This window comes from Drosophila grimshawi, unplaced genomic scaffold (genome assembly GCF_018153295.1).
Source record: "Drosophila grimshawi isolate 15287-2541.00 unplaced genomic scaffold, ASM1815329v1 contig_848, whole genome shotgun sequence".
NCBI classification, from domain to species: domain Eukaryota; kingdom Metazoa; phylum Arthropoda; class Insecta; order Diptera; family Drosophilidae; genus Drosophila; species Drosophila grimshawi.
The window spans coordinates 12,067,072-12,081,781 of record NW_025063692.1 but is presented as its reverse complement, the minus strand read 5'-3'; the positions used below and the strand labels follow the sequence as shown (position 1 = coordinate 12,081,781).

Genomic DNA, 14,710 nt, shown 5'->3' with positions numbered 1-14,710 from the left:
CAGTTCTGTTTATATATGTTTAAATACATAAACAAACGGTTATTTTCAGTTTCAGTTTTCTTTAGTATTTTGTTCAGTATTTTGTTGTTGCTGTTGTTGTTGTTCTTGGCCCAAGTTTATAAGTTTATAACGTAGAGCTTTGGTGGGGGTGGGTGGGAGTTTCTTTTTGTACAGATTGGATAGAACTAGTATACTTTTCATTTGTTGTTGCTGTTGTTTCTGTGTTTTATTTTAAAAAAAAGTTGAGTAAAGCAAATAAAACTGGTTTATTTTACAGAGTTTTTATTTCAATATATATATTTTTTGGTAATTTTTTTTTTATTTTATTTTTTTTTTTTTTGGGAACCTCAAACATGAACTGACAAACACTAGAGATTGTGTATATGTATGTGTGAATGTATAACATGGTTGTATATGTTGGTGTGTGGCGTGTTTGTATGTGTGGTTTAAAGTTTGAGACGTTCAGAGTTAAGTGGGTTGGCATAGTTTACAGTTAAGAGTTGAAAGTGTGAGAGTGTGTTTTTTTTTTTTTTTTTTTGTTTTTTTTGAGGAAGTTTGGGTTTGTGGGAACTGGAGTACTAAACAAACTTGGGGACTATATCGTATAGCGTACATGTATGTAAGTACCATATATACATACATAGATATAAAGATATATAATTGGGGTATATGCACAAAAAACAGAGACAGAGAAGAATAGAATAAAATGTGTATGTGTGTAAAAAATGTATGTGCGTGTGTGTGGACGTGTGTTAGTGAGCGGGGTGTTCGAGAAGACAGGCAAACGACGAGTGACATGTGAGAAAACAAACGAGACTTAAGAGTAAAGAGTATAGCGAGTTTCATAGCGTTTAGAGCGAGTGTATGTTTATCGAGCTTATAGAACAACCAAGGACCGTCAAGCAAATAATCGATAAGTTAAGTATCGGTGGCATGCGAAGCAAACGAAAAGCATAAAACAAGCAACTGATTTGCTATTGCAGGCTGTTCTTCGAACTGGAATGCTTACCTGTGCAATGTATGAATACATGTATATATATATATATCTGACTTATAAGCTAGCTATAAACGAACTATTTTACAATTCACTATTTCAACTAATATCTTAAGAGCTGATCTATTGAAAGAAGTGCATGCTTATGCGCGCTATTTTCTAATTAACTTAACTCAAAACATCGCATGCGATATTACAGCACTCGTTGCTTAAAGATACCTATCTAGCTTAGAAAGGGCAGGCACAAACGAAACAATACGAAACGATTTGTAATGGAACACAATTAAAATAAACACCACAACGAAGAAGACTACACACCACAAATTAGTGCGAGCGAGTGAGCAATCGATAAATCTATCGAAATTGTAGCACACATAAATATAAGCCAAAATAAACAAGTGAAAAAAAAAGAATTTCTCAGTTCATTAGGCGATTTTAATAGGACAGATTTTAATTTACAAATAATTAAATAAACAAAAAACAACAAAAATAACACATACGCTATTGCGCAATAAAAAAAGGACAGATTAATAGAGAGACAGAAAGAGAATGAGAACATGGGAGAGTTTGATAGACGGACAGAGAGCGGTGGGGAACACAAAATATAGCACAACAATTATAATTGAAAGTTATTGTTAACGTTATTTGTTATCGATTATGGCAAGCCTAGCACATTATGGATTGTCATCATCATCAACGAACAAACAAACACAAACGAACCAACTGAAATGTTCAACATAATCTATAAAATGATAAACTGAAGACAAAATGCTTCATTTTGTTTTTCGTTTTGCTTTTGAACATTTAGTGTTAGTTATCGATAGAGTATGGCATAAGATTAGGTGGTATATATTTAAGCATATTTGTAAGTGGTATTTATTTAATATACATATATTTAGTATGTATAAATATATAGTAAATAGTAGTTAAATGCTGATAGCAATAGGTCTACCTGAAACACTGTGACGAGCGCCCAAAGCAGGCTGTCGAAATTCTTACGATCGCAAATCTTCTCTCCGTTAATTTTCTCGCAGAATTTACATCCGAACAGATTCATGCCGAGTATACTAAAGTGATGGTTTGGTATTTGTTGATATAGTATAATATGATATACATATATATATCGATAATATAATATTCTTATAATTTTTTTTATTATGTATTATTGTTGTTATTACAATTATTATTATTTTTTTTTTGTGTTTTCGGTTTGGGGTTTTGTTGTGTTTTGTTTTAGCATACAATTTTATTAGTTCAATATTGGTTTAAAGTAATTTTTAGTATGTTTAACAATTAATTCGTATATCAATTGTGTGGTTAAAGAGAGAGAGAGAGAGACAAAAGATACAGAGAGAAAGAGATAGTTAAGGAAGAAAGAGAGAGCAGAGAGAGAACGAGAGAGAGAGAGAGAGAGAGAGAGAGAGAGAGATAGAGAGTATGTGTCTGTAAGTGAGCAGAAAGCGAGCGCTAATTTCAAACAAAGACAAAAAACTTTTGAAAAACTATTACTCAACTCAATTTTAGAGAGGACACACAAACTCAAAAATATAATCGAAACCCTTATAACTGAAAGCTCATCTTCGTGGAGACACAGCTCGCGTACAGGGTAAACAGTTACTTTAAAATACAGCTGCAGTACTCGGAAGTATTGGAGTATTTTGATAGACGTACTCAATCGGACAACTGAACTAAACTGAATGTGAAACAGAAAAGAGGCGTAGGCTGCAAATTGAAAGCTGAAGCCTAGAATTGGAGTTGTAGAAAATATTTGTATTATTCATTTATGTGTTTGTATATTAGTTGTTGTTTACTTTTATTAATTGGGGGCATTTAGTTCAAGCGTTTGATTTAGTTACTTATGAGAATATATGGTCTGAGTGGCTGTGTTCGACTTCTCTAAGTGTTTCCATTGCATATGTGATTACTATGTATGTCAAATGTATTTGTTATGAATGTTGCATTTCGCTTTTGTTCGTTTTTTTTTTTTTCGTTTTTAAATATTTAATTTGGTTTCTAACTACACAAACGTTTACGACTTTCAGAACAAAGCAATTTAACTAAACTAAACTTTGTTGTGTTTTTTTGTTGTTTTGTTTTAAAGTAGTTCGAGAACTTGGTATTTATTTATTTGTTTGGCTGTTGGTATTTTATAAAACTAAGAACCAAAAATTTTAAATGTTAAATCGAATATTATTAAAAAGCATGTACACTCAGAAGAAAACTCTCTGAATTTTACAAAATCGCCCTTAAAGAAAACTAGAAAGTCTTTCTTGTTTTCAGCAATATTAATAATAAATATTGAACTAATAAATTAGCTTATGTTGTAAAAGTTCCCTGGAAATTAGATAACACTTTCTTCAAATTCCAGAAAATTGAACACCAAAATTAAGAAATACTTTCTGAATGAATAGGGTGAGTAGCGCCAAAAGTATGGCTAATTTCCAAAGTTCAAGGAGATTTTTTTCTGAGTGTAGAATGAGGTCAGAGTATGTAGTAGTATATCAGTTACGAGTAGTTATTATTAGATATATATTATCATATATTAAGATATATATATAATTAGTATGTGGTAAGTACGAATATGTATGAAAACTGTAGCGACTGCAACTACACAAAAAGCATACGACTTTTACGTATTGTACTTTTATTGTTGTATTGTTTGTTGTTCTATCTAAGTGATGTGCGTGTTGTTCTCGTTGTTCTTGTGGTTGCTTGTTGTTGTTTCCGATTCTATTGTTTTGGAATTTTATTTAACTAAAGATTTGTGCTGCGTGTTCAGTGTTGGGTAATCTGTGTTGTTGCAAAACAAAGGCATGTACTGAGCTTAAGCGCTGAAAGTGTTATGTGTTATATGTGTCAGTTAAGTGTTTGTAAACGCTAGGAAGCTAATAGACACATTTATTTAATTTAATTGAATGAAGCTTTCGAGGCTTTTAAACTAACTTTTAACTAACTAATTGTTGAAACCATGTTATTATTGTTATTGTTGTTGCTGTTGTTAGTGTTAAATCAAATCAAAGCAGGTGAATGAAATTATGTAATTGAAGATGGTCTGAACGAGTATTTAGGATCAAGTGAGAGACGAGTAAGTATAAAAAAAACAAACGTGATTTTTAAGTATTTAAAAGCGCATAATATATGCGAGTGTTTCGGGGCTCGTAAATAAAGTGGCGAGCAGCGAGTGACGAGTAAGAAAACAAACAAACGAGTAGAGGAGATAGTTCGACTTCACTAAAAATTTAAGAACGCAATTCGTATGCGTCATCTAGCCTTAAAGTATGCAACGACTTATTGTCGGTGCTCAATATCAGATTTGGATTTTATTTTGTGTGTGATAAAAAGGGGAAGAGAGAGCAAATTGATAGGCAAAGTAGAAGAAAATCACTTGATTACAATACTGGTCAAGTGTATGTGTGTGTATGTGTGTGTGTGTGTGTCTGTGTGTGTATCATGTAACTCGAGTATTTCGTATGCAAGGTGAGCGAGCGAGCGAGTGAAAGTGTACCACAACTACCGTGTATGATAAAGACAGATAGATATAGATACAAAGAGAGAGCGAGAGACAGACAGAGAGAGAGAGAGAGAGAGTGAGAGAGAGACAGACAGAGAGAGAGAGAGGGAGAGAGAGAGAGAGAGAGGGAGAGAGAGAGAGAGCTAGAGAAGCAGGTGGCGAAAAGTAGACTGAAAGAGCAATTAAAATTGTTCAACTTGGACGTACGACTTGAATTGATTTGATTGTAAAAGTCTAACTACTAATCGAGATAACGAGTACATTTAAAAAGTAGAGCGAAAGAGAGAAAGAGACAGAGAGAAAGAGAGAGAGAGCGAGAGATAGAGAGATAGTCTTACGCAATCGTTTACTCAAATGGTACGCAAGGTATTAAAATTTTGTATATTTTGTGTAAGAGCATAAAAAGTATAGTTACAGTTATTACCAAGGTTTTATAAATATTACTAATTTTGTTGGTTTTTCTATTTTTTAAAGGGGTGGCGGTACTGGTTCTGGGGCAAGTGTTTCGTGTTGTATAACGTAGAATAAGCAGAAGAAGGAGAGAGCGAGCGCGAAAGAGAATGGGAGAGAGAGAGAGAGAGTCAATGTTTGTAGATGAGAGAGCGCTTATGCAGGTGTGTGACCAAGAGATGGAGATGGAGTGAGCGTCAGAAAGAGACAGAGATAGAGCGAGAGAAAGGCAGAGACGGAGAGAGAAGAAGCATGTGTGTGTGTGTGTGTGTGTGTGTATGTGTATGTGTGTGTGAACGATCTGTTCTGAATGTTTTTGCGTGTGTTTCTCTTTGTTGTTTTGTTTGTTTGTTGCTTGGGATTTTTATAGGCTAGCGGAAAGAATGGGTTTTATTGTTAGTGGTATGCAACTACAAATGTATGCATATAGGTATTAGCTAGACACTTAAGTATTATCAGAGCTCTAAGGTCTGTTTAATATTAGTCTTGAGTAAAATCGTCGTAAATCGACCGACTCCTATATACACATATGGGCTAACAAAACAATCAACTGGCTTGTGGTTCAGTGGGTCATTGGGTTTATTGGGTCACTTCTTGGGTGATTTGTGTTTAATGGGGTTTACGATTCTATACAGCTTCAGGAAATTGTTTTTATTGGAATTATCGCAGTGCTTACTTTTGGCCACATGAATGTGCTGGCAAGTCGTGGAAAATTATAAAAAAATGAGAATATTTTCCAAATAAAAACGATTTTTAAAAATAAAATTTCGTTTATGACTAAATTGTTCAAGTGTTTTTTTTAATGGAACTTTAGATAATATCTACGTTTTAAGCTAAATAGACCATGAACATGTTTAAGTATCTTTTCTGATACAATTCTGTGCTCTAAATATTTAATTTATTAAAATTTCCATTCTTGCCAGCGATTTCATGGCGCCCTTGTTATTTTTCTTTCTTTCTTTTTTTGTTTGTTTTGTTTTTCTTGTTATTTAGATGTTTGTAATCTTTCATTGTCATGTTAGTTGATGTTAAAAAAATGAAGGGCAGAAGGCGCAAACGTCATTTGCAGACATCCAACCTCAAAGCATTAGTTGTAGTTTCAATGTATGTTATATGTACATTGTTGTGTGTGTACATGTATATGTATGTAACAAGTGTCGGTGTGTGTTGTAATTGTTGTTACCTATTATTGTAATGTTGAGTGCGGCAACAATGGAACTCACCTGAATATGAATATAAAGAGTACGAGCAGGGAGAAGAAGACAGCGACATTGTCCATGGTGCGCAGCATGACAAATAATTGACGCCTCAAATTGGGCATAAACCGGACCAGCTTAAGGATGCGCAGGAGTCGAAAGGTGCGCAACACAGATAAACCCGAACCGCCGCCACCAGTCCCGTTGCCAGCAAATGTTTGACAGATCTCAATGGCGCTGAATAAATGCGAAAAAATACATAAATTTATATATAGAGTATATGGGATGGGTATGGGTATTCCATCGTTTCAGTCTCACCTGAGTATGACAATGATGCCATCGAAGACATTGAAACCATTTGCTATGTAGCGGAAGGGTCCCTCTGCAATGACCTTGAGCAACATTTCAACGGCAAAGATGCCAGAGAATACCACATTGCTCGTCTCCACAATGGCTGTGAGCTCATCGGGCTGATCATGATACTCAATGCCCATGGACAGGGTATTGATTAGTATAGCGAGAAGTATGCCCTGCTGGAAATACTTGTGCTCCACAAGCCGTTTAATATACCTCCGGATCCAGCTGCAGACGCGCATCAGGCAGCGATAGATGGCGATAATTAGACGAAGGATGCCCGAACGTGGACGCCGCCGTTCATCCAATGGGGATAGTGCATTCTGATAGAGATCATAGCAGCAGGCATAATCCTCCATGTAGTTGCCGGTGGGGGCGTGGCTGTTACGCTGCTTATTGTTGCGATTGTTCTTGCTGTTGCTATTATTGTTGTTGTGATTGTTATTATTGTTATTGTTGTTGTTATGCTGATTTTGCTGATGATGCTGATGGTCCTTGCGACGATTCTGCATTTGTGCCTCCCCACTCCGTCCCTGGCCCAGTGGCAGAGCAGTGGCCGTGGCCAAGGGTCCATGGGGTACAGCTGCCGAAACAGCCGCTAGCTCAAGACTCATTGCGGGCGCCAGAGTCGATGACGGCATCTGCTCTGTACCAGTGTTGTCCAGCAGATCGACGGCAGTTGTGGCTGCATTTGCAGCTGAACCGGTGCCTGATGTTGGTGCCACCACAACGCCGGCAGCCACAGCGGCTGCAATGCGCTTCTGTTGCACCTTGTTGAATGCATCGACAGTGTGGGGATCGCAGCGGGCGAGCGATGAGTAAAATGACTCGAGCGTGCTTTGACCCGTGGGCAATGCCGCTGAAAAGGCCACAGAGAATGCTAAAAGCTCTTGACAAGTCATCGCGTCGTGTATACCCAATTCAGAGCAATCGGCGTACGGATTGGCAATGGTGCCGATGGTCTGCGGTAGATTCACCTACAATTGCACATACAACACATGCAGAAAGAAAGACAACGAATTAATTATTTGCTTGTATTTACTCAACATTGAAAGGGTCTAAGTTTGAGAGAGATAGATAGAGAGAGAGAGAGAGAGAGAGACAGCGAGAATTCTCTAATTATCGAAAAGCTTTGACTTCTCATTTATATGAGCCACATATTTATATTGAGCCACATTCTTAATTTGACGTTAAAGATTTTATTATTGCGGAATGAATAACTCTTGAATCAATAATTGGAATTTAGTGCTTAGTATGTCCATTTTAGAGGGTCTCTTTGTGGTGATTCACTTTTTTTGTATTGATTTCATTTTAAAGCACAGATAGAGTTGGAAGGAGCGCTTAAATGGACAGTTGAACTCACCTGCCAGATGCTGCCATCGCCCACCTGTGTCATCTTCTCCGTTGATAGAATGTTGTTTTTTTCCAGGTTGGCCGAAAGTTGGTTGCTGCTGCTGCCGCTGTTACTGCCAATGCTTGCTGATGTTGCCGAAGGTGCAATTGTTGCTGCGGTTGGTCCACTTGTTGTTGGTATCGTTGTGGTGGTGGCCGCAGCAGCAGCAGCGCCGGTGCCACTGGACGCTGGCTCGGCACTGAGCGCCGGCGGGGTGTGCAGCAGGACATATTCATTAAACATCACCGAGGGCCGGCGGCTGGCCGATGTGGGGGGACTGAGGAAGCCCGAGGTGCAGGGATTGCTCTACAGAGGAGGCAACACAGCACAGAAATACAAAAAAAAAAAATAACGGATCCCGAAGAGAAAGAAATCATGTATATTAGTTGGGTCACGACTTGGGCACAGTTTCAAATTGGGGATCATGTTACAAATGAATCGACATATATGTTGATTCAATTTCAGTTTGAATCTCGAACTGGAAAATGGTAAAACTTCTGGGACTATGTACAAAGGACATGAGATACAAGGCTTCCAAGAACTAAAGTTAATCTGGAAACGAATTTTAACAACTAAATAATTTTAGGAAATGGTTGCATTCTCAGGGAGTGCTGAACTTGGAACACTTCAAAAAATATTAGGTTATTTAAAAAAATATATATATTAATCAATTCCCCAAGTTAATGAGCAAAGAAAAAGACTGACTTATGTGAAAGACTTCAATATTATATTGGTTTTAGGTAAATTATAATATTGATGCCTTTAGATTTGTGTCCTTGGCTTAACAAGTGGTAACACTACTACTTCTCTGAGGACTTCCCAAGTTTTGAATTGAATTTGTTTGTTTGCTTCTAATGCCGATGGCACTTATTTAAGTTTAGGAATCCAATAAATTAACGAAATGTCGAAATTATATTTACAGAACAATTCTAACTTTTACATAACTTTCTCGACAAATTACCTAAAATGTTATTATTTTAAATGAAAATTGGGGTCGACTCCATTTTAAACACAAATCACTTAAATTGACTGTCACTTTTTATTCATGAATCTATTGTTGTTGCTTTTTGTTGCTCTTGCCGCCCACAAAGCTGTATCTCTCTTTATCGAGAGAATAACCCAATTTACATATGTAATGAAATAAAACAATATATTTTAATATTTAAATGTCATTTGAACAATGGGAATATTTAAACAATGGACGTCAACAGTCAACGAGCAATGCCGGGCCATCAATTGCTAATTGTTTTCATTTTAATAGACGCCATTTTGTTTTATTGCCCGAGTTTTAATTGTTTTATTTATTATTTAATTGCAGGTATGTATGGCATATTAATGGTCATTTAGTTATGCCCTAGCAGAATATAGTTAACAATTTCAAAATGTATTTTATATTTGTATGTACATATAAATATTACATTTAGATACATTGCGTGTTCTGAAACTAATTTGATTCGTTTGATTTTGATCACTTTTTAGCTGTTGTTGACGGACTTGAAAGTGTTTTTTAGGTTTGACTTTGTCATATTTCTTGAATCAAATGGATCGATTACTATATTTTTAAGGAATGATTTGAATTTATATTTCCGCTTGGGCTGCCTCGGTTAACCGAAGTTTTCTTTCTAATTTATATTCCTTATATTATTTACGGATTTTAGTTGTGATAGATTGCAATACCTTGCCTAAATTTCCCAACTGCAGCTACGCGATGTGCAACGTTCATGACAAATATGAAAGATCATTATTAGCGGTATTACATAGTAAGTAAGTTAGTAGATTGTCATAGGTATGTATGTACATTATTGGAGTTGGTATTATTGATTGTCTGTTTTTGTGGAGATATTTCAATTTGGAATTTCTGTTCTAACGGTACTGTTTGGAATTTAAATATCATATATGTATCATATATCAAGTAGCGTATGTCGTAAATGGTATATCGAATTAGTGTCAGCTATTGTTGATGGACAAATTCAACCAGTTCGCTGAAATTTAGTTCAGATCACTATGTCGAATATCGCATATAATAATATAATATATATGTATATCTCATATGTATTATGCTGTATTTTGTAAAGTAAATCGTATTTAGTACATTGTATATCGTATATGGTGTATTGTAGATGGAACATCGTAATATAATATCACAAATAGTTATTTTATAAATAATGTATCGTATCGTAAATGATGTGTACAAAAGCGTACTAATTTGTATATAATATTATATATGATCTATCAGATTTGAAATATTATTAATGGTGTATCCTATATAGTATTATACGAGTAGTATTGTGTATTTCATATCGTATTTAGCTTATCGAATCATATGATCTGAGAATTTGAATTGTGAATCGGTTTATCTTCGGGTAGTTTGGAGTTTCTTTGGAGTCTGAGTTTCTTTTTTTTATGGGATATTGTTCGCTTAGTTCTTCTCTCGGATACTTACAATCAGTTGCTCCGAGTCGATGACCTGCTGCGGCAACTTGAGCAGGATTGTCTTCTGCTGCTGGTCGAGGGCTCCACCACCATCCGGCGGCATCAGCTGCATATTGTGAGTGGGTTTCTTCAACGACGACGTGCGGCGAGCAATTCCCGAACCGCTGCCTGCCTCGTCTGTGTTGTCTGATGAGGATAGCTGTGGTGCCGACGCACCACCTGCACTTGCACCACTTATCAGCTGTTGATGTTGCGTCATTGTGACGCTGGCTGCGCTCCCATTAATACCGTTAATTAGAGCCACAGTGGTGTGATTGCCAGCGGCGCCAGTGCTGCCGTTGTTGCTGCTGCTATTGTTGTTGCTGTTGTTGTGGTTGTTGTTGTTATTGTTGGAATTGAGCGGAACCATAACGGTAATCATCTGATCCTGCATGCTGGACGGCTTGCGATTACTGTACTTGGGGCAATTCGGATGATGGCATTTGATCCGTGACGGCGAAAATGTCAAATTGTCCGCATTGGGCAGCAGACCCTCCCGACGTTGCTGGCGCTGATACCTGCAGCAAGGACGACGTCAAGGACGACAGCAGTTCGAGGGGAAGAAGGCGAAAAGGGCAAAGGGCACAAATATATATATATGATAAGTGTGTTGTCACTTGGCAAATCATGCATAATATATCCACACACATACATGTACACACACAAACACATACACACACACAAACACACACACACACACACACACACACACACACACACACACACACAAACACACACATTGTTTAAGGATGGTATTGCGTGCTACTTCGGGCGGGACCTCTTTGCAGTCATTAGAATGTGCTTCTTTACGGGAGGTGGACTTGTGTGTGTGTGCGAGGTGTGCAAGGTGTGCTTGTGTGCTGTCTGTGTGTGCTTAACAATTAGACAACAATTACATAACTCAATCAAATAAACAACGCAAATCAGACCAAAAACAATGCCAACAACAACAATAAACGAGCGTCAAACAAGACGAGAATACAAATTAAATCAAGTGAGAGGTGTTATTTTCGGATTACCGAAAACTAAATACCCTTGCAGACCTAATATTCTGTTGTAATGAATATTTAACAGTATAAAATATCGTACTACAAGAGTTAGTCTCTTATTATATCAAAAGTGAACTAATCAATGACAAGTTTCATTAAGTTAGCTTCAGAGTATTCATAGAATCGGACATATAATCAATCATTTTTTGTTTACTTGTTTGAGATATGGTTTGAGTAAGTATAAGAATCACACGGATTAGCTTTATCTACTCAGCTCCGCGCCATTTCTTGGCTTTACTTTAATACGGTACACGATGTATAAGTCAATTTTGAATACCCACTGCAAGGCTATACAAGTAATTTACACATTATCCAGCAATTTTGTGGTAATGAGACTGGGGGGTTTGGGTGAGTTGCTGGGCTGGGCATGTTACACATTCCAACACGAGAAGATGTTGTGCGTGTAGTCTGAACTTCTACAAATGCATTTATGTATTGAAATCGATTTAAAGCTGATTGTTTTACTAGCTAAAAGTAGCACTTCATCACTATAACCCAATTGAAGCTTTAAGCTACTTAACATTTTACAGACAGACAGAGAGAGAGAGAGAGAAGGAAAGATAGAGAGAGAGAGAGGGAGAGATAGAGATAGAGAGCGTCTTATGCCCTTATGCAACACTGGGAATTTTAATTGAAACACACACACTAAAATCATTCCAAAAGACTCCAGTTGCAGAATAATATAATTGAGAGCCCTTAAAGCCCACTAATGTTAATCGGATGCTAAAGTGCCACATGTGAAGTATGTTAATGAGTAATAAGCAAATCAATGCCCATAAATTAGTTGCAATATTAACATTGAGACTTGAGGCAGTTTGCCAACTAACCTAAAAATATCGTAAATCTAGCTTGCTACACTTAAAACCTATTTTTGTATGTAGGCCACTTGATTCCCGTTCACATTCGCCATTTGCAACGATATTTCATGACTAAGTTTTTACACTATGCAATATTCAATACAATATCGTATTATTGTTCTTTGGAACTACACACACTTACACACACACACACACACACATACACACGTACACTTAGAGAACAACATACACACTCATTCATACGACCAGATGCAAGTGCAAATAATTGAAAAGCAAAAGCCATAAAAAATGCATAACCCAAAAGTTGGCAACTGTAAAAGCAAAAAATCAACAAAACACTGAGAAAAAAAGTATACAAAAATAAAAGAGACGAAAAAAAAGAGGTGAAACGCATAAAATACGAGCGCGCCAGGATACGTGAGCTGCAGTGCAGGACAGTACAGGACACAGTATACAGGACGTGAGAAGCAGAACGCATGTTAAATGAATATTTAATAAATCAAAGAAAATATTGTAAGCGAGAATGCACAACTCGAAGGTCAGGTTCGAGTTCAATTGCTGCAAATAAATTGCAATAAAATCAATCGAGAGCCCATTATCTGCGCCAGGGGGATGGTTGGCTGAGGCTAATCCACATATATTTTCCCATTTTTTATCGATATCGAGGGCAAGTTATGTCAGGTAATTTTCTTTCAATAATAAATCACAATAGAAGCCTCTCTTTAATGGAACGGGCGGCGCAACTATATTTCTATACTTTAGTTGGTAAAGTCGATTTCTTCTGCTTTTGTATTATTCAGGATATAACATATTCAAAACATCAGATCATTAAAGAATCCGAATCTTAAGTCTACAAATAAACAGGAATTCTGGTAAAAAAAATGAGTATCTGTAATTGCCAAGTAAATTTGAAGCAAACTGTCGAATATTCATGTGTGAATAATTGAACTTGGCCAACATCAAATTGAGTTTACTGACGGAGGCTTAAGATGTTAAAGTGATAAGCCGTTAGGTAAATGCTAAATCCCTGAGTCCCAAAACTGAGTCAATCGTTTAATGTGAGATGCTTCTAAGCTAAGAATCTCAATCAAATGGAATCAAGGGGTTGGATTATGACAGGGGTTAGTCATCACAAAAAGATGAAGATGGACGCTGCAATGTGGCAGTTGCAGATATTGTTGTTGTGTAAGCTAAGCAATTTTGAAGTTCATATTAATATTTAACGTTGATTTTGTACAGTGAGAAAAACAAGAGGACAATTGAACGATAAACAGGAGAACAGTTGAACAATAAACAGAAAACATAATTGAATCAACTGAAAATAGTCAAGCAGCATACTTATATAATCTGTACTTCTTTAACATTCGTCTCTTGAAGCGACGCCACAGATGCGCAATATATTTAACGATCTCTGCATAACAAGTCGCCGGCTCCGAGTTATTCGTGCTGCTCGCCAGCGTTGACGTGGACGTATAACGGGCCCGCTCCTGCCTCATCCGCTCCATTTCGCGCTTCTTCGTCTCCGAGAACTGGGTGGCAATAACGACCAGGCACAGGTTGATCATGAAGAACGAACCAATCTGTAAGAGAAGGCGGAGAAAGAGAGATAAATAATTAATCCAGAGATCAAACCTTGATTAAAAAAGATATAGAAATAGTTTCTCTTTATGAACGGATCTTGATAAATGATTTAAACTTTGCTTAGGGGTATTGGTAGTTATGAGGGGACAACAGTTTGTTTCCACGAATTGAGGCACCGACTTGCAACAGGAAACAGGCAACATTCAACTGCTGCTCAATTTATCTCTAGTCGAGGAATTGCGGAGTAGCCAAAATTGTGTAACTTTTGATTTGTTGTGCGTTCAATGGGTTTTCTGCAAATTAGTTGAACTGCCAAGTTCACTTGCTCTATCCCATCCCACTCTGCACCCTCTCACACTCTCTTCCCCTCTCTCTCTCTCTCTCCCTCCCTCTCACTCTCTCCTTTTCTCTATAGACTGGCATCCATTAGATGCTGTTGCATAATAATAGCTTTCTGGCAAAACAAATTTGCCAACTTTAAATTGAAAACATATTTCAACAACAATAGCAACAACAACAGCGTACAGCAAGAAAGGGAACTACAGGAAAAAATGTGCAAATTATAGATATCCTTTAAATTAGTACGCTTCTTGTTCTTCGAACTGTTTACGACAATTCTACTTTATAGATTTTAATTGTAAATATTTTGTAAAATTAATGTTTTCAAGCAAATTTTGTTTCGAGAGGTTTCTAAGCATTTCGTTGGCTGTCCAAATCTATTTGGTATTTGCCACTAGTTTACAGGGTATACTAAGAAAAATGTTTCTAATTTTCATATTTGTATGTTGCGCTCGCTGCACAAAATGCTTCTAGGAGCATAAATATGCAATTTCCTTGTCATTCATAGTCATAACAGGCAACTTTCGATAGGTAATGCAGAGTGGAAGACGAT

General features: G+C 36.8%; 1 protein-coding gene across 1 annotated transcript in view; it reads right to left on the bottom strand.

The window, feature by feature from the left end:
- The window catches only part of LOC6565979, a 47,144-nt gene that overhangs the window by 12,773 nt on the left and 19,661 nt on the right, over positions 1-14,710 (bottom strand). The window contains exons 10-16 of the mRNA XM_043216052.1: positions 13,576-13,817; positions 10,342-10,888; positions 9,576-9,599; positions 7,869-8,204; positions 7,422-7,482; positions 6,470-7,364; positions 6,179-6,388 (exon numbers count right to left, since the gene is read on the bottom strand). Of these exons, the coding sequence (XP_043071987.1) occupies positions 6,179-6,388; positions 6,470-7,364; positions 7,422-7,482; positions 7,869-8,204; positions 9,576-9,599; positions 10,342-10,888; positions 13,576-13,817 (2,315 nt within the window). The remainder of the gene's footprint in view (positions 1-6,178; positions 6,389-6,469; positions 7,365-7,421; positions 7,483-7,868; positions 8,205-9,575; positions 9,600-10,341; positions 10,889-13,575; positions 13,818-14,710) is intronic.